The sequence below is a fragment of the Rutidosis leptorrhynchoides genome, chromosome 1 (genome assembly GCF_046630445.1).
Source record: "Rutidosis leptorrhynchoides isolate AG116_Rl617_1_P2 chromosome 1, CSIRO_AGI_Rlap_v1, whole genome shotgun sequence".
Classification (NCBI taxonomy): Eukaryota; Viridiplantae; Streptophyta; class Magnoliopsida; order Asterales; family Asteraceae; genus Rutidosis; species Rutidosis leptorrhynchoides.
The window spans coordinates 329,554,124-329,572,726 of NC_092333.1; the positions used below are offsets into that span (position 1 = coordinate 329,554,124).

The following is an 18,603-nucleotide window of genomic DNA, read 5'->3' on the forward strand; positions in this document are numbered from 1 at the left end:
TCGGATGAATAGTACTTAGATTCGGTAAGAGAGAAATTCGGTTATTTCTATTTCCACGGCTTCTTAAAGTAATTTACAATGCAATGGCTATGTTTTAGGATCACTTAGGTTCTTTATATAACCATCTTTTAAAGAACCTTCTAATAAGCACATTTCACATTAACACTATCCTAACTTTGGGGTCCTAACAAATGTAAAGAATCATTTTATGCAATATATTATTCACTCTAAAAAATGAAGCCCAAGATTCACCATTGTTTCTCAAGTAATAACTTCTCCAACATATTTATGGAAATAGTTGGCTGGTTATCGAACAAAATGTGCAAAAGGCTATAAACATAATCACACCTTGAATATATGTACCTTTCTAAATTCATTATCTTCATCATGATTTGTATAACGTGTAGAATAGCTATCACAAAGTAATAGATCTAATTAACTATCTAGGATCTATTACGGTGACTGTAACTTCATTTATAGTCATGGATTCATCCATTTTGCTGGAAGACTCTGTGTCATCACGTCTTTTAACAATAAAGAATCCTGGATATGTAGGTTGAGGTAGTTCCATAGTTTCACTACTTAGCATCACCAGCACTTTTGACATACTAGGCCTATCTTCTGGTTGTTCTTGAACGCATAATAGTCCTATTTGTATGCATCTCAATACTTCATCTTTTGAATATTTATCCCCAACGGATTCATCTAATAATACCTCTAATGCATTGCCTTCTTTCCACAAGGTCCATATCTGTATTAATATAATGAAGATATTATAAGAAAATACTATAAACAAATCGTAGAAAAGATAATTTAAAGACGATAACTTGAAGATATCAAATATGTTACTGGCTTATTGCTAGCACTTACATGTCCAAGAAGGTTAAGTTGGCTGGTTGTGTAAAATGTTCCCCTGTTTTTTGTGCCGCTCACTATCTCGAGCACCAAAACACCAAAGCTAAAAACATCTGATTTTGTTGAGAAAAGTCCGTCCATCGCATATTCAGGTGACATATAACCACTACAATAAGTTTAAAAAAATTAATAAGTGGTTATGTCACATGTTATCAACATCTAAATGTCATGGACACAATAATCTAATTAATTACGAAATTGTGTTGCTTACTATGTTCCTACTACTTTCGTGGTCTCAGCTTCTGTTTGATCATTTCCAAAGATTCGTGCCATGCCAAAATCTGATATTTTGGGGGTCATATCCTTATCAAGCAAAATATTACTCACTTTTAGATCTCGATGAATGATTTTAAATCTCGAATCATGATGAAGATAAAGAAGCCCTCTGGCAATCCCACATATGATATCAAAGCGCATTTTCCAATTGAGCATCGAGCTTTTCTTTTTATCTACAAAAAATTCAAAACTGTTATAATCAAACAAAATCTACTGCCAAATTGAAAAAGGAAAAAAATACCTTAAGAGGAACTTACCAAAAAGAAAAATATTAAGACTTTTGTTTTCCATGAACTCATATATCAACAACTTCTCTTTTACCTCAATGCAACAACCAAGTAGTCGAACGAGGTTCCTATGTTGAAGTTTCGCAATCAACCTAACCTCATTTTTAAGTTCTTCAATCCCTTGATCCGAAATTCTTGATAGCCTTTTCACTGCTACGATCCCACCTTCCATTAATGTACCCTGACATCAATGTTAAATAACTTTTCACATAAATATAAATTCAATATACTTGTTTGATAAGTGTTTTTGATATAATTAAAGAATGATATTACAATAATTTTTTGTGCTTAATGATAAATAGAGTTTCTTAACTCTAAACGGTAACATTCAACAACGTATATTAGGATGTAAATAAACATACCCACAGTTATTTTCTTGATGATGGTAAGTCAAATGTCTAAACAAAAAGTTATTACCTTATATACACAACCAAAACCACCTTCCCCAAGTTTATTTTCATATGAGAAGTTGTCTGTAGCCATTTCCAATGTTTTAAAATCGTACAAGTGTAATTCACGTTCATCCATCGTTGTTCCACCGTGATAATCCTTTTTATTTGTCCCACTCGTATCTTGTAGACCTAATGTAGATTATACCAAAACAAATGAACCAAAGCTATTTGAACTTTAAAATTCGAACCTTTATTTAGACAAGTTTAAACCAAAAAGTTCAGTTTCAACTTAAGATTTCAAACCTGTTCTGTCTCTCTTCAATTTTTCTAACCATAGTATTTTCTTTCTTTTCCAATATAAGAGTGCTAGGAGAATCACGAGCACTGCAAAAGCACTTATGGTAATGGAGACAATTTTGACGACATGGTTGCCATTGTCGGAGCCATTGTTGGTACTTTCAGTTACCGGTGATTGATCTGCATGGAACAGATAAATACAAATTATGAATCGACTTATATGCAACTGGTATACTCATGTCGTACGAATTTAATATAAGTAAAAATGTTTCAAAATAACATATATAGTTTAAATTCTAATGAGAATAAGTTTAGATTTATTAACTTTCGAATTATTAGAATATATTAAGATTGGTCCGACCCGATTGTATAGTGGGCTCGGTCCACTATGATTCATTTATCCACCCAGAGTGAAACACCATAAGAGTAGAGAAAGTTATCTCTTCCAATGTTTTATGGATAGAGAGATTGATTCAAACAACTATCAAGTCGCTAATAAATCGACGCTTGTTGTTGTAATAAAATCATTCTTAATTGCTAGTACTCCGTATCAATTAAATTCTGTTTTTTATCCTCTCTTGTTCCTTTCTTGATTTCTTTAAAGAAACAATTATATTATATGTTCTCCTATCTTCTAAGTTTCTTTCTTCATTGTATCAGATTGCTTAGGTTTTCAACCATTCTCTTCATTTTTCTTGCTGCCACCACCGAACGGTCTGCCGCCACCGCCACCAAAATAGTTTTCCGCCACCGTCACCAAAACAATTTGTTGTCGCTTTTCTTAACCTATTTTCATCGTGCTCCCCGTCCGCGAATCATCTACCATCAAACTTTCTTCAATGTTTTTTCGTTTTTTCGTTTTCAGCCAGGATTTAAAACCCATGAAAATTTGATTTTACCATTTTCACGGCGTCTCAATTTTATTTATTTTTTAAATTTTTTTCCTTACTTATTGGCCGGAGGTCCACTCGGAAGCAATCTCTTTATCCGTTGAATAGGGAGAGGGATGACTTTCTCTACTTTTGAGAGTGTTTCCACTCTGGGTGAAGAAATGACTTGTCTTTATTCTCGGATAGGGGAAGAATTGTCTACATCTCACTTCCCGATACACCATCTATGTGGTATTGAGTTTTGTTGTTGTTGTTGTTGTTGTTGTTGTTGCGTCTTTCTCTTAAATTCCTTACTGTTTCTTTTCAACTATCGTAGGTATCAACTATCAAGCCTTATCCTTTTATCACACCATTTCTAAATTTTGTTATTTCTATCTATTCTCATACTCTGTTTCTAATAATCCTACTCTACATACATATTTGTCGTGTCAAAATTTTTTAATATATATATGAACTTCTCAGTCAACTTATTCTTCTTATTCTTTTATTTTATCCTCCTATATAAAAATAGTTTGATATCTATTCCATACATATTTGCTCTCTTAGTTTCTTTTAAACAAATCCAAAAAAAAAAAAAAAAAAAAAGGAAAAAAAGATGAGTATCTCTAAGTATCTTCTTTCTATCTTTGGTTATTTGTTTTATTGATTCTTTTGAAAAAAATCAATAATATCTTCTCCATATTTTTGCATGTCTTATTTATTTTTTGGTTATTTGTTTTATCTCTAAGTATTTTCTCTAAGTGTTTGGCGCGTAGCTTATTGAAGCTTATGGAAACTTATGGGAGCTTGAGCTTATGATTTTAATAAGCTTCAAGTCATAAGCTTTGTTTGGTAGACAAAAAAAGTAGAGCTTATGAAAATCATAAGCTCTGAAAAAAGAAGCTACTTGTAGTAGCTTATGAAAAAAAGTAGAGCTTATAAACTGAAAAATAAGCTCCAGCTAGTTTACCAAACATTTATAAAATATAATAAGCTACAGCTACCAGCTTCAAAAATAAGCTCCAGTTCCAGCTATTGCTCATAAGCTCCAGCTCCAGCTACTTTCGTCCAAACACACCCCTAGTCAGAGAATTTTGTTTCCTACTTGGTAATATTCATTCTAGTAGGCTCGGCCCATTAAAATTCATTAAGGTTTAGGTTGTATTTTTGTAGTATATAAATATCTATTAAAATAATGCATAATTTTTGTGGGGTTTACTTTTGTTTTACACGAATCAAATTAAAAAAATATAATAAATAATGAAAAAAAGAGAGAGAGACATATATGCCTGAACTCAACTCATATGATTTACTACCACAAATTTGAAATTTGAGATAGACTTTTGAAAAAATGTGACTACCTCCGTTCCATCAGAAGTGTCCACTTTGACTTTTGACAGTCTTTATTTGTCAACTTTGACTATAAATAGTTATGTTCGAGTTATATAATATTTGAAGAAAATTATATAAATGGATTGAGTTTTACTTGTGTTTTCATTGATATAACTTTCATCAAATATTATATAACACCAACAAAAATATCTAAAGTCAAAGTTGAATAAGTAAGACTGGAAAAAGTCTAAGTGGACACTTCTGGTGGGACGGAGGGAGGATAAAATTTTAATTAAAAATTGAACGTAAAATAAATAAATTATACTCCTTCTGTTCCATAATAATTGTCTTCAAACAAAAAAAAAACACACAGTTTAAGAAAATTTTATAAAAGTATTCTACTTTTTGTTTATTTTTCAGTTTTACCCTTATTTATTTTTTCTCTTTTATTCTTATCTATGTACATTAAGAGTATAATAGAACCTAATCTTTTTATTTTTTATATTTATAAAAGTGAACAATTAATTTAAATAATCTTAAGGCAACTAGTCACAAGCTATAAAATAAAATAATATAAATATTGCCATTATCTTTAAACAAGTAGAACACTACAACAACAACAAAACCCAATACCACATAAGTGGTGTATGGGAGAGATGAGATGTAGACAATCTTTCCCCTATTCGAGAATAAAAATAAGTCATTTCCCCACCCAGATTGAAACACTCTCAAAAGTAGAAGAAAATCGTCTCTCACTCTATTCGACGGATAAAGAGATTGCTTCTAGTGGACATCTTGCCACTAAGTAGGAAATTTTTTTAAAAAAAATAGTAAAATAGAATTAAAAATAAAATTGAGACTCTATGAAAATGTTAGAATCAAATTTTCATGGGTTTTAAATCATGCCTTAAATTCAAACTAGATTTTCATGGGTTTTAAATCCTGCCTTAAATTTAATCTAGAATCTAAACGACAGTCAGGACACCAATAATTGGTTGCTATCGACTCAAAAATAGAGCCGATATCTTTGAACAAGTCATAAAATCAGATACAGAGTATTCTCTTACTTATGATTGTTGCTTTTAAATGACCAAATAAATGAAATTATTAAATTTAATAGAAAATGTTAGACAGAAATCTAACTACCCACCATTGACTATTCAATTTTGTTGATCAAACTTTTTAACTAATTTTCTAAGAATTTGTCATAACAAAAATTAACTACAGTAGTTGTTAACGCAGGAACTTTCAGTTTGATCATAGTTTAGTTTTAGTATTCAGAAAACATACCTAAATCAGAAGCAGCAACTCTTACGTAAAGATCTTGTCCACCACCTACAGTTTCCGCATACTGTCTCATATCCATAAGATCCACGGCCCATATGACACAACCCGACCCGTTCCCACTAACATCCATATTAGTATAAGCACCGCATGAACAATTCGTTTTACAAACCTCACCACACTCACTCAAATTCATCGTTGTATTAACTACAAAGGCTGTTGATCCCTCAGGCAATTTCATGTTCTTCAACAATAAAAACCCATCCGACCCACAATCCAACTTGGAGCTCCGAACACACCCATCTAATCCATCTCTTAAATTCCAAGCTTGTTGATTCTTTGGCCTGTATCCAGTCATACACGTACAAACCGGATTATTGTTTGTATTACAAATTCCAAACGTTCCACATTCACCATAATTATCACACAAATCGCGAGGAAAATACCAATACACACTCCATTGTTTTGTTGTATCAGCCCAAACAAATCGTTGTAAACTACCCGTAGAGTTTATAATTAATCTCGAATAAACAGAAGTATCTAACATTTCATACGAATATGAAATCTCATCAGAATTTTTCAAAAAATCAAAATGCATTATACCCACTCCTTGCATTTGTGGTACACCACTAAACCCTTTCCCATTCCATGAGCCACTCCTGCAGTATTTTGTTTCTTTTTCCCATATTATAATTTCCGGGTACCCGTCAATATCCATTTTAAATGAATAATCACCCGATCCTGGATCCGTTTTGGACTTCCATGCCCGTATATACCGATTAATTCCAGTTTTTCTGTTCCACCCAAGTTTCATCTCCGGTAAAAAGGTATCCGATGGATAATCAAAGCTTTGCCAGATATAATTGTCAGGGTTTTCATCGTTTTCTCTACGTACCACAAAGTTACCTGTTTATTAACCCAAGTAAACTATTCAAATCAGACTTTGCTAACAGCATTTATATTCTATATACCCTGTAATTATTCATATTCTAAGTTTATACTTAGAATTTAACACATCAATAGTACCAAATCTCACGAATGTGAAGATACTCACACTGGTACCCCTATATGTACATATAGTTTTATAGCTTTACAGAAAAAAGGTATATTAAATTACCGTTGTCTAGGAGTTGTGCCACAGTGTTTGTCAGGGGTACAGACTGGTTAGATGACCATATAGCGGTTCCGGTTTGGTTTAAAAGTACTATGGTTCCATTTTCGCCGATCGTTAATGTTCCGTTGAATGAAGTAATAGGGGCGTCTCTATTGGCAACCCAAACATATGTTTTTTGTTGAACTTGTTTATACCAAATGCCTATGTACAAGTTGTCGTTGCCAGGATTGAAGAAACCCAACTCGAAAGCTTCACCTTTTGAAACTAGTGTTTGGTTTATGGTTAAGGGTTGTGTGGATGTGATTGTGTCGATGGCTAAAGATAGAAAAGGGTAGAAAAGAACAAGTATGAAGATGAAGGTGGTAGTATGGCTACGGCGCATGGTTATGATCAATTCTTGATGGTTGGTATTTGCTATTTAAATGGTTATGTTTCTCGATTTGTGTTTATTGATTTGGGTTTTGAGGGGATATCTTGTTTTGGTTCTCTTCTTTCAAAGAGTCTGTGTTATTGGTGTGAAAGGACAATATGAGTAAGTCATTAGGATGATTTTATTGAATTTTGAATGGAATTACATCAAGTCAAAATCTTATCATTCTGTTTGACTGAACACAAATGATATTTCCACTTAGACCATGTGATACGGGCACTAAATGATGTGGAAATCGGCTTAACGTCCAGTGGCGGAATTTGGCTGAATATTTTGGGGGGTCAAAATTATTTACGGGTTAAATTTATATACATACATAGTACATGTAAATGAGAATATCTAATTATTAGTCTTATAATTCAGCTATAAACAAACTAACTAATTATTAAAACATACATTATTAGATAAAAAAGAACTACTGTAACAAATATGGAGTGTAAATTTAGAGTATTAGGCATAACACAAAATGTAAATCTAAATATCTAAATATATAATTAATATACGAAGTGATAATAATTATACTATGTATATATAATTATATACTCTCATCAAGTCGGTACTTAGTAGTCTCCCGTTGTACGCTTTCTCCCTATTCCGTGCTCCGGCGAGTGTCATCAACTTGTTGGAAGGTATGCGTCGTAAATTTTTTTGGGACGGGTCGGGTGAGTGCAATAAACTATCGTGGGTTAGTTGGGACATTATTCTCTCCTCATATGAGAAGGGCGGGTTTAGTATCGGCTCACTTAAAGCTAAAAACCTAGCTTTATTGGGCAAATGGTGGTGGCGCTTTCGATTGGAAGATAATGCATTTTGGGTCAAGATTATCAAGAGCATTTATGGGCGGGATGGGGGGTTGGGTTTTACTTCTTCTCATGTTGATGCAGGTAACAAAACATTATGGGGAGGGATATTAGGTTTAGACAAAGCCTTTCAAAAGTGGAACATCAGCTTTGCTTCATCTTTCGTGAAGAATATAGGCAATGGGAACGACACTTATTTTTGGAAAGATCGGTGGTGCGGTAATATGGCTTTCTGTGACAAATACTCGAGATTATATAGATTGGATGCAAATCAAAATTCTTTGGTTGCTGATCGTCTATAGAGTGTTGGGACTTCGAAAGTGTTAAATGGTCAGTGGACTAGAGAACCGACTAGAAGAACTCGAAATGAATTAGCTCAGCTTTGAGACGGAGCTGAGTAATCTCAGAGGTACAAACAACCAATCAGACTCTTGGTCATGGTCGCTAAACAATAGTGGTATCTACTAGGTCTACGCTTGTTCGATGTTGTTAAACAATCTGATGCTGCATAATCAGTCTATAGGTTCGGCAACCATGCGAAATACTTTCCTTCCACATAAAGTAGGTATTTTCGTATGGAGGTTGAAGCTAGGGAGACTTCCGGTCCGAGTGGAGTTAGATAAGCGGGGTATAGAACTCGACTCGGTCCTATGTCCCAATTGCAAAAGTGTGACGGAGTCGATCGAGCATATGATTCTAAACTGTCAAAAGGTGAAGGAAGTTTGGGTCAAAATTTTCAAATGGTGCAATATGGGTGACATTAGCTATTCGGGATCAGTAGATATGTTCAATGGAAATGGGTCGCTTTCGAATCAAATAATCTCTAAGGTGTGGCAAGCAATCGAATGGGTAACGGGCTATGTAATTTGGAATAGGAGAAACGCAAAGACTTTTGAAAACAAAGAGTGGAACGTTCCAACGGTAGTGAACGAGATTCAATCAATGAGTTTTCTTTGGATCTCAACGCGCTGCAAAAGTGTAAACTTCGACTGGGCTCAATGGCTGCTTAATCCTCTAACCTTCGATGCTCAGGGTTAACAAATTTGGATCTAGTCTAGCTCTATTCCTTTTGTGTTCTCGTGTGTTAAAGCTTCTCCATATTGTACAGTTTAGAGCTTGTATGATCTCCATACATGCATCTCTTCTTGTACTCTTAACTGATTATAATAATAATAATAAATTTTTGCCTTTCAAAAAATAAAAAAATATATAATTATATACTACGGAGTAATATATAAAGATCTGTATAAACTTTCTATGAAGTTTACCCATTTCCATTTCCAATAAGTATATCAGCCGAGGCTGATGAATAGTATCGTGGTATTTTGGTAACTTCTCACCTGCTCATTTCACGTTCTTTCTCCTTTTTCTTGCAACACACCACCACTCTACCAACCCTTCATCATTCATCCTCATCATCATCATCGCCAACATCGCCAACATCACCTGCTGATCACTCTTTACTCATCATCATCGCCAACATCACCGCCGCTTCCAACAGCAGCCTACTCTGGTCTGTTCCTTTCCCCACTCCACTTCACGTCGTTTCTCTTCGTCTTAAAAATATACAAAACCACTGAATATTTACTGCACAACTTTGGCGATTGACCTCAACCCCTTCTCCATCGTATCCTTCAATCGATTTGTAGCTTACACAAAATATATCGATGCAGATATAGGGTTCAAATTAGGGTTTGAAGCAACTGATGGGTTAGTTGTTTTCTGGTGGCTCTGCGCTTTATCTCCACGCTTCCATGGTCGGTCACGAAGAACGACATCTTGGCCGGTTGAAGAAATCGACGAGTCTTAAAAGTTAGGGTTTTCATCTTTTTCCCCTACTTTCGATTTATTTGTTGTATAGTACTTATTTGTTTCGGAAAAAGTAATATCTAAGTTAGATGAACTAACTACTTATTACGGAGTATTTAACATGGTTTGAAGAAGTTACTTCATACTGTTTATTATTTGAAGTTCATATATTTGTTTTTAATTTTAATTATATGTGCTCATGTTTTTATCATATTGATTGATTAATTTGTTAGTTATCTCAAGTGTAGATATGCAGTTTGTATTTTGTTGTATTGATTATTACGTTGCATAAATGTGTGTTGGTGCATATTCGTGAATCCCTAGTTCTTATTTGTTGTTGCTTAACTCTGTCTTGTAATGTGTTCTTAATGATTAATCGTTACTTTGCGTTCTTATTAATTACATAATCTTATTATTGCTGAAGTCTCAGTCGGACGACTGTAGATTCAGTCGAACGACTGACTAGCTCAGTCGGACGACTGTAAGACTACAGTCGGCCGACTGTCGACATCTGGTATTATATATACGGGAACTCTGGAACAGATTAGGGTTACGCATTCTCACTACCCTCTCCGATTCCCTTCGTCCCCATTCGTCTCCGACCACTTTTACCACCGAAATAACACCATCAGGCCACGTCTTAACCTAGGATTCGACCTAGATTCGACTTAGACGCTTATCGCTTGACCCGTTATTCGATTAAGCTTGATTTCGTGTTTCCGCCACGAGATCCGGACATAGACCGACCTCTAGATCCGTAGAAAGTAATCAACAATGTGTTTCTTTGCCCGAAATTTTTTTTTCTTTCAATATTTGTTACTTTCTTAGATGCTAATTTTTTTATATTTTTTTTTTTTTTTTGATTTTGTTGTGTTAGGTAGTTTTATTGCATTTGGCTTATTGTCTTTGTGGAGATGCTAAGGTACATTTTATTTGTGTCTACATATAGTTGTAATCAACTCTTTATTTGTTGTTTTCAGGTTATTGGAGTGGTTTTGTTTGAAATTAAATTCTGCAGTTGGGTTTTAGTTTTCCTTGAGGTAATGGATGACCTTTTGTTGATGTTTTTGAATACTTGCCTTTCGTAGTGTCTATCACAGTAGTTTTTAAAGTGGATATCAATGGCTCTGAAAGGCTCAAAGCTTATTTAAAGTAAGTTTTTAAGGCATATAATTGAGTGAGACTGAAACAAAGGTTGCTTTCTTATATTGAAAGTGACATAATAGACACCAGGTGATTGATTATATAGTTTGCAAAAATGTCAACTTAATTATAATTGCTCTTCGTCATCATAAATCATATGCTTATAGTTTATTTGGGTAATAAGGGTTTATTTTGACCCATATGTATGATTTTGGAATTCGATAGTCACCAACATGTTCAAAATGTAGTTTTAGACATGTGTGAATTTGATATATTTAGGTCAATTATAATGAAGAGTAAGATGTTAACCAAAAGTTTTGCTATTTTGGAAAAACTGTCAAAATTGACATCTGGGCCAACATTGCGGCTTAATAAGTAAAATGTGAGTGAGTTTTGATGCAAGCCAAATATTGAGTTAAAAAATGTTAACTGCAGTCACTCATACAACCTATGTTAACTGCAGAGCAGGCACTTCATCCAACTCTGCATCTATCTTACCACAAGAACTTACGACATCTGCAAAAGAAACCTTCAATTGCAACTAGGTAAACAGAAATAAAATCATGTCAATGTTGCAACCAGTGGTGCTATTTACTTGCTGCTTTCTTTACCTGGATTAGTATTATGAATGCTACTCTTTTTCTTCCTGATTTTGGTTGATTCTATTATGTGCAGGTAGTAATGTTGATATACTTGATGCTTGTAATTCATTGGTGAACCTTCTAACAACTTAATCCTGAAGGTGCATTACTTGAGCTATGTTTGGTTATAGCTAACATTTATAAGTCTATCATTCGTATACGTTGTTGAGTCTTTTGGTGTGTTAGATTGATTTTGTATGTTATGTGAAATGTTTTTTAACTTTGTTTTCAATTATGCTGTTTAAGACATGGGTGTCAACTTTTTATTTTTTTTTATTTAATATTTTTGGTGAGTATGTATTTTTAAATGGTGTGCCAATCTGAATGTCATGTTAGTATGTTTCTGCATACTCTCTTGAAAAAAGGTTAAACTTAATCAGATGTTAAGGAATTACTCTATAGGTGGCATTTCATACAAATTTTTATTTATTGATAAAAATTTAAAACTGTAGTAACATTAGTAACTGGTTGAAGTGATGTTATGCATGCTCATAACTATTTCATTACCATTTATGTGTGTGGGGCATATATGTTATGTTAAGGAGGTATTTTTGACACATTTTCAACTCAATGTGTCACTTTGGTTAAGGAATTCTTTTTCAGTTTTGTACTAGAAATACCTATAAAATTACTATTATTCATTAATGCTCCATCCATTCAGAAGGAATGGATAAGTAAATGAAATGAATGGAGATATAGAGGTTTTCTACATAGATCAATTTGCATGAGGACTCTTTTGTAAGGACTCTTTTGTAATTAATATAAGCAGTACGTACACACATGTAATATTAACTTTTAACAATCTTTTGAATACAATCTAGCACAAAGATCGCAGCAGCGCTCGAGTCGGGCCTCTTTCTAGTTCCTGTGTATAGGGAGAAAGACAAGTCACTAATTCAAAATGTACTTTTTATTATTTATTTAGTATCCATCATGTGGTCAAAAATAAAACACGTAAAGAAAGAATTTTTCTTCCTTTATCCTCTTCCTATGTCAGACTTCTCTCCTATGTTTTCCTCTTCAAAACAACATCACGAAGTATTATACTTCCTCAATTTAAAATATATTGTCTCTAGACAAAAAATACGCAGTTTTAGAAAATTCCATTAACTTTATTCTGTACCAATAATATATCTTCTCTCTCCAGATTAACCTCTTTTAATTGGTTGCAAAAGTATCTGAACAATTAATTTGAGACATCCTAAAATGGAATAATGGATAATAGATTTAGGACGGAGGGAGTAATATGTTGTAAATCGTTCCAAATACACACTACTTACCCAAAATCCAGGGGGGATGAGTGCCCCTTCTAGCGGATTACACACTACTTACCCAAAATCCAGGGGGGATGAGTGCCCCTTCTAGCCTCCACTAAAATCCGCCCCTGCTAACATTTGTAACACGAGGCGTTAAAACTAACACGCAGGCGCCATCAGTTTTCTTTGAAACAGAGAGAAAATGGCATGAGGTTGCCATGTGTTGTTGCACGATTGGTTAGCTAAGTATATCCATTTTCCAACGGATACAAACGGCTAGATTTATCTATAATTTTAAATAAACTCTTAACAATTTATAAATACTCAACTCCATCAACCATTTTTATACCCATTTTCATCGTATTTTCTCTATTGTGTTCTCCACTTCTTTCACAGTTCTAAAAAAATGGAGTCTTACGATTTAATCTTTGCCTATGAACTCAAAGACGAAATTATAGTCGATTTCACTGAAAATTAATATGGTGGTTCTTCATCTTCATTTTCTCAACCACACATCGCACATAAACAACTATACATTTTGAGGGAGCGTGAATTTACACATCAACGTTTATGGGACGGTTATTTTTTAGAGTTGCCCAAGTATGTCACGTAAAAATTTGAACGACGTTTCCATATGAACTGCTAAATAATACTTCGAATCATACAAGGTATAACTCAATACTTGATAACTCCAAAATTATACTCCCTCCGTCCCATTACAAGTGTCCACTTACTTTTTGCACACAGTTTTAAGAAATCACACTAACTTCATTCTCCACCAATCAGAAATCTTCTCTCTCCAGAATAACCTCTTCTCATTGGTTGAAACACAAAGTGGACACTTGAAATGGGATGTAACACCCCATTCTTCCCCGTACATGATTTACAGGTGTATCGTGTATGTACGATAGGTGTATGAAGGAATTAAGACATGTTCGTGCGTTAAAGTTCTTGTATGTGAAAAGTGAACAGACCAAGTTAAAGGTCGCGGAGCAAAGGAGTGGATCGCGGCGCGACATTACAAACAAATCAGTATCAGGAGGCATGGTAAGGAAGGCACCAGGCCACGCCTTGGGTCGCGGCGCGACAGAAAGGGCCGCGGCGCGGCATTTAGCTGATTTCAATTCCAGGAGGCATGTTAAGGCAACCACCAGAATACGTTATAGGACGCGGCGCGGCGATTAAGGCCGCGGCGCGGCATTCTGGGCGAGCTGGTACCAGTTTTGTGATTTTAAAATATATTCAAGGGCATTTTGGTCTTTTCGCGTATGAGGCAGGTTATAGCCTCAAATCTGGTCCATTCATTTCATTTATCCTTTTTCTTTTCCATTTTCTTTTTCACTTTTCTCTCAAAACATAAATACTTCAAATCACTCAAGTGGAATTTTGGAAAGGAAGATTCGGGTTTTGATCGAAGGTGTAAGAGGCAACTTTGTTCTCCTCGTTCTTAGCTACAAGGTGATACTAACGGTAAATGTGATGCCCCGTACAAAACCATCGTATACGAATCATCAACAACATGATCATTACAAGGTTAAGTACTATATGCGTTTTCAAAAAGAGTTTGCATTCATAAATAAAGTGATGTCTAAACCAACATCGAATGTTTTACAATCCAAAAGCATGCTTCACTAAGTAGAAGCAAATAATAAGTATATGTGACCACAACGGTCGTTACAAGTCATAGTTCAAAAGTACTAAAGTTTGAATGCAAGGTAAAGTAGTTCATGCGTTGACAACTCTAAGCAGCGGGTGTCTACAGCACGACTAGTACACAGCGGAAGCTAACCTCAAGCACCTGAGAAAAACATGCTTAAAAACGTCAACACAAAGGTTGGTGAGCTATAGTTTAAGTATAACAGTATGTAAGGTAGGCCACGAGATTTCAGTGCTACAAAGAGCGTTTCAAAACAGTATGATAAAGTATATGTTAACCGTGGGCACTTGGTAACTAACTTAACGTTTATACCCCCTGAAAGTGCACTTGGCAAGTGCGTATGTCTACGAAGTATTAAAAACTCGTTAAATGCTAGCGCTACTAGCCCGAGTGGGGATGTCAAACCCTATGGATCCATATCTAAGATTCGCGTTCACGGTTCAAAAACCAATGATTAAACGTTACCGAGCTAAAGGGAATGTTTCTGCCGTTATATAACCCACACATATATAAAGTTTAAGTACTCGTGCCTAGTATGTAAAACATAAAATCCGCATGTATTCTCAGTTCCCAAAATAAGTTAAAGTAAAAAGGGAATGCTATAACTCACAATGATAATGTAGTCGTAAAGTCGAGTCGGGAAAAGTGTGCAAGTAATCGGTCCGAAAGTCCTCAACCTAAGTCAGATAGTACTAAGTCAGTAAATCAGCCGAATAGGTTTAAAAGTATGTAAATAAGGTCTTAAAGGTCATCATCATTCATCATCAAACAAAAGGCGTAAAGTAAGTTTCGTTTATGAAAGTAGTTTAAAACAAAGGCTGACTTCAGTCAGTCACCACGGCCTCTACCCTTACTGAATTAAGGTGAGACCAGTGGCCATGGCTCCGTATATGAGTCCTTTAAGTGTGGTAAAATTTACAGATGCAAACTCGTCTTCGTTTGACCGTGGCGACGGTCTAAGTACTAGTAGGTCAGAAATTTCTGCACAACGTTAAAAGGACATAGTGACGATCGGAGGGCCATAAATCCTAAACCGTAACTCGGATTAAGACGAGTCCTATATGAAAAGTTATCTACTCGAACAGAGCTATTTGAAAATCATAATCACAACAGACCAGGTCTAATGGTCTGTTACAGAATCACCAAAACAGTAGGTAGAAGACAGTAAACAGAAAATAATGGGTTCCGGTGCTCGATGCTTATCACGGTTCTCATCCTTGATGCATATAGCTTCAAGTGTACAACTCATTGATGTGTTTGCATCATCTTGACCAAGATTTGACCATCATAATCCAAGTGCAAGTCTAAGACATGAAGCACAACTCACTTAAGTATTGCAAGTGTTTTGATGAACCAAAGTTACATCAAAGTCTTAGATCTAACACAAACATGAACTTTAAAGCTAATAACAAGTTACAAACTTGAAAGTAAACTAAATAATCAAGATCTTAAGATGTAGAACATAGTTCTTAGTTAGATCTTGAAGATCCAAGACTCAAAAGTCTAGATCAAGCATAAGTATACAAAGTTATATTTAAAGAAAACTTATTTACATGTTCTTGAACTTTTAAGTTAACTTTTAGTTCCAAGAGATATGAGATCAAGACTAACTTGTAGTACTTGACCAACAACAACTAAAATCATAAAATTAAAGTGCAAGTAAAACTAAATAAACAAGTAAAAGGTTCATGGTTTGTTCATACTTTTAAAGATTCAACCAAGGTTTGATCTTTAAGAAAAGTAAACTTTAAGTTTACTTCAAGAACTACAAGTATGAATTTAACAACTATGAACTTACAAATTTTGAAACAATAAATGTAGAATCATAAACTAGTAAGTTTATGTTCTTGTGTTCTTGAAAGTTCAAGATATTATGAAGAATTCAAACTAATAAGTTTGATTCTTGAAAACAATAAAGAACAATAACAACAACTAACAACTACAAACAAATAACAACAAGGAGCAAAGATGATGATGATACATGTGTGTAATTTGGTTTTGTAAGAAAAGAAGAAGAGAAAAGAAGTTCCATTTACTTACAAGAAAGAAAGAAACCTTGAGAGAAAAAAAGAGTAAAAAATGAAAGCAAATAAAAGTGTGTGAGATGAATGAGGTTTACTAGTGAACAAGTAATGTAAAAAAAAAAGTTTTGAACCCTCTTGTGCACCCCATAGCTCACGGCTGCAGCAGAAAAAGAAGAGGGAGGGAGAAGTTTGATGGTTACAAGCATGTAAAGTCTTACAAAGGTGGTTATTAGATGGCCATGTATAGGGATAACAAGCAACTAGATTCCAATGTGCATAAGACTAACTAGTTACCATCTAATATGATACTTACAATACTAAGTGGGCTAGTTAATCCACTTAAAAGGTAGGGTGGGCTTCTAAAGTCCAATAACACTAGTAAAGGCCCAAGTTCAAATAAAAGCCCAAGTATGTATGTAGTTAACAAGTTAGTCCAATTAAAAGCCCAAGTAACTAACTAACAACTTTAGTTAATTCAAATGATTAATAAACTAATCATGAATGTAAATAATATCTAAAAATATTATTCGTGAAAGTTCCGGGTGTCACAAAGACGTTTCGGGCAATTAAAGTCAAGTTCGGGCAATCATGGCAACATGTAAATGTAATAACATACATTCGTTTAATCACACTTATTAATAATAATAATTATTAATAAATAAACGTTGGAAATTCCAGGGTCGTTACAGTAAACCCTAACTCCGAATTTCGTTTTCGTGTTCTTCATACAAATTTAGGGCTTTTGATTGTATGTTCATACATGGAACCCCACTAGTTATTAATGGAAGATAATAACCAGGATTCGGGTTTATTAGTGATGAAGGAAGATTTTGGGTTGGTTGATGATTTAGCCTTGTTTAGGGCTTTAAATTGAGTGTAATCACTATGATTAGTGATTATGGAAGTGTTGGAACTCATTTGGGTGTGTTTGTTTGACTAATTTTGAAATGGGTCAAAATTAGGATTTAGGTGTTAAATTGGGCAAGACAAGTGTTTAACACATGTGTTCGGGTTTAATTGGCTTATTAGGACCATTATCACTAGTGTTAGTGATTATTGGTTAGTTTGGCGCGGTTTGTGCTTGGAGGTGCATTTGGGTCGACATTGCACTAGTTGTCAATTTGGGTTGGTTTGTAAATCCTCCCTAATTGTGTCGTTGTATTTGTGATAATTGAATAGGTACATTCCATCGGCGAATTGCGGATTATTCGGTGGCATTCATCAAGGCGACAAGGTGAGTGTTAATATCCTATGTGCATATGTATGTGTAGGATGGGTGCGGGTCGGGCGGAGTGGTTCTCGGTTATAGAGCTCACTTCACATATAGGTGGGTTTGATGGACTTGTGTATAGGTCCAATTGGCACGGTTGTGTGTTTTGGTTGACCACCTTTGGCGAGGTGCACACTTTGTGTGTACGTTATCACTTATGCTTGTGATGTGGATTATATAACCTCAATGGCGAAGGGTTAATATTGTGTTGTGGATTGGAATACCCCGATTGATGTGGGTTGTGATTGGAGAAGTGGATCACATGTGGATGCGGATTCACGATGACACGTGTAGTTCGGTCATCTTATCGGAAGTGAGTCTCGTGTAGTTCGGATTCACGGTGACGCGTGTAGTTTGGTCATCTTATTGAGGTAGTGATCTCGTGTGGTTGCGGATTCACTAAGGCTCGTGTAGTTCGGCCAACCTCGATGTTGTTGTGGTATTGAAGATAGTAATCTCGTGTGGATGCGGATTTACTAAGGCTCGTGTAGTTCGGCTAATCTTCATGTTGGTAATTGGTAGGCGGTTCCGGTATTGAGTTAAGGAGTTAACCTTGGACGTTTGTTTATTGCTTATATATTGTCGTATTGTTGTGATGTAGCTAACCCTCCGGGTGTAGCTTATTTTGGAATTGTTCACATCGTCGTTGGTGAACTTATACTTGTTGTTATTATTAGCTTGATGCTTAGTGATCGTACGGTATGCTTAGCTTAGCTTGCCTTTATGCTTGGATGCTCCGGTATGCGTTATTTGATTACTTGTGTGGCATGTCCATTTTATGCATATATATGTATGTAGTATATTCTC

General features: G+C 34.9%; 3 protein-coding genes and 1 long non-coding RNA gene across 4 annotated transcripts; 2 read left to right on the forward strand and 2 right to left on the reverse strand.

Moving 5' to 3' along the window:
- Positions 1-333: 333 nt before the first annotated feature.
- On the reverse strand, positions 334-2,037 carry LOC139870288 (receptor-like serine/threonine-protein kinase SD1-8). Its single transcript, XM_071858122.1, has 5 exons — positions 1,896-2,037; positions 1,449-1,659; positions 1,127-1,364; positions 871-1,021; positions 334-751 (listed from the first exon to the last, which is right to left on the reverse strand). Exons 1-5 carry the CDS (start codon positions 2,004-2,006, stop codon positions 440-442), a joined length of 1,023 nt encoding a protein of 340 aa, XP_071714223.1. The 5' UTR covers positions 2,007-2,037; the 3' UTR covers positions 334-439.
- LOC139899200 (S-locus-specific glycoprotein S13-like) lies at positions 2,007-7,282 on the reverse strand (the record flags this gene model as incomplete). The annotated part of the gene is made up of 4 exons (XM_071882021.1): positions 6,770-7,282; positions 5,659-6,558; positions 2,174-2,347; positions 2,007-2,059 (listed from the first exon to the last, which is right to left on the reverse strand). Coding segments are annotated over exons 1-4 (1,506 nt in total), but the record flags the coding sequence as incomplete, so codon positions are not given.
- A 1,248-nt stretch (positions 7,283-8,530) lies between these two features.
- LOC139899206 (uncharacterized) lies at positions 8,531-9,034 on the forward strand. The gene has a single exon (XM_071882032.1). It carries the CDS (start codon positions 8,531-8,533, stop codon positions 9,032-9,034), a length of 504 nt encoding a protein of 167 aa, XP_071738133.1.
- A 246-nt stretch (positions 9,035-9,280) lies between these two features.
- On the forward strand, positions 9,281-12,000 carry LOC139870292 (uncharacterized). Its single transcript, XR_011766533.1, has 4 exons — positions 9,281-9,808; positions 10,786-10,845; positions 11,412-11,493; positions 11,624-12,000. It is a non-coding gene; the product is annotated as an uncharacterized lncRNA (long non-coding RNA).
- Positions 12,001-18,603: the final 6,603 nt, after the last annotated feature.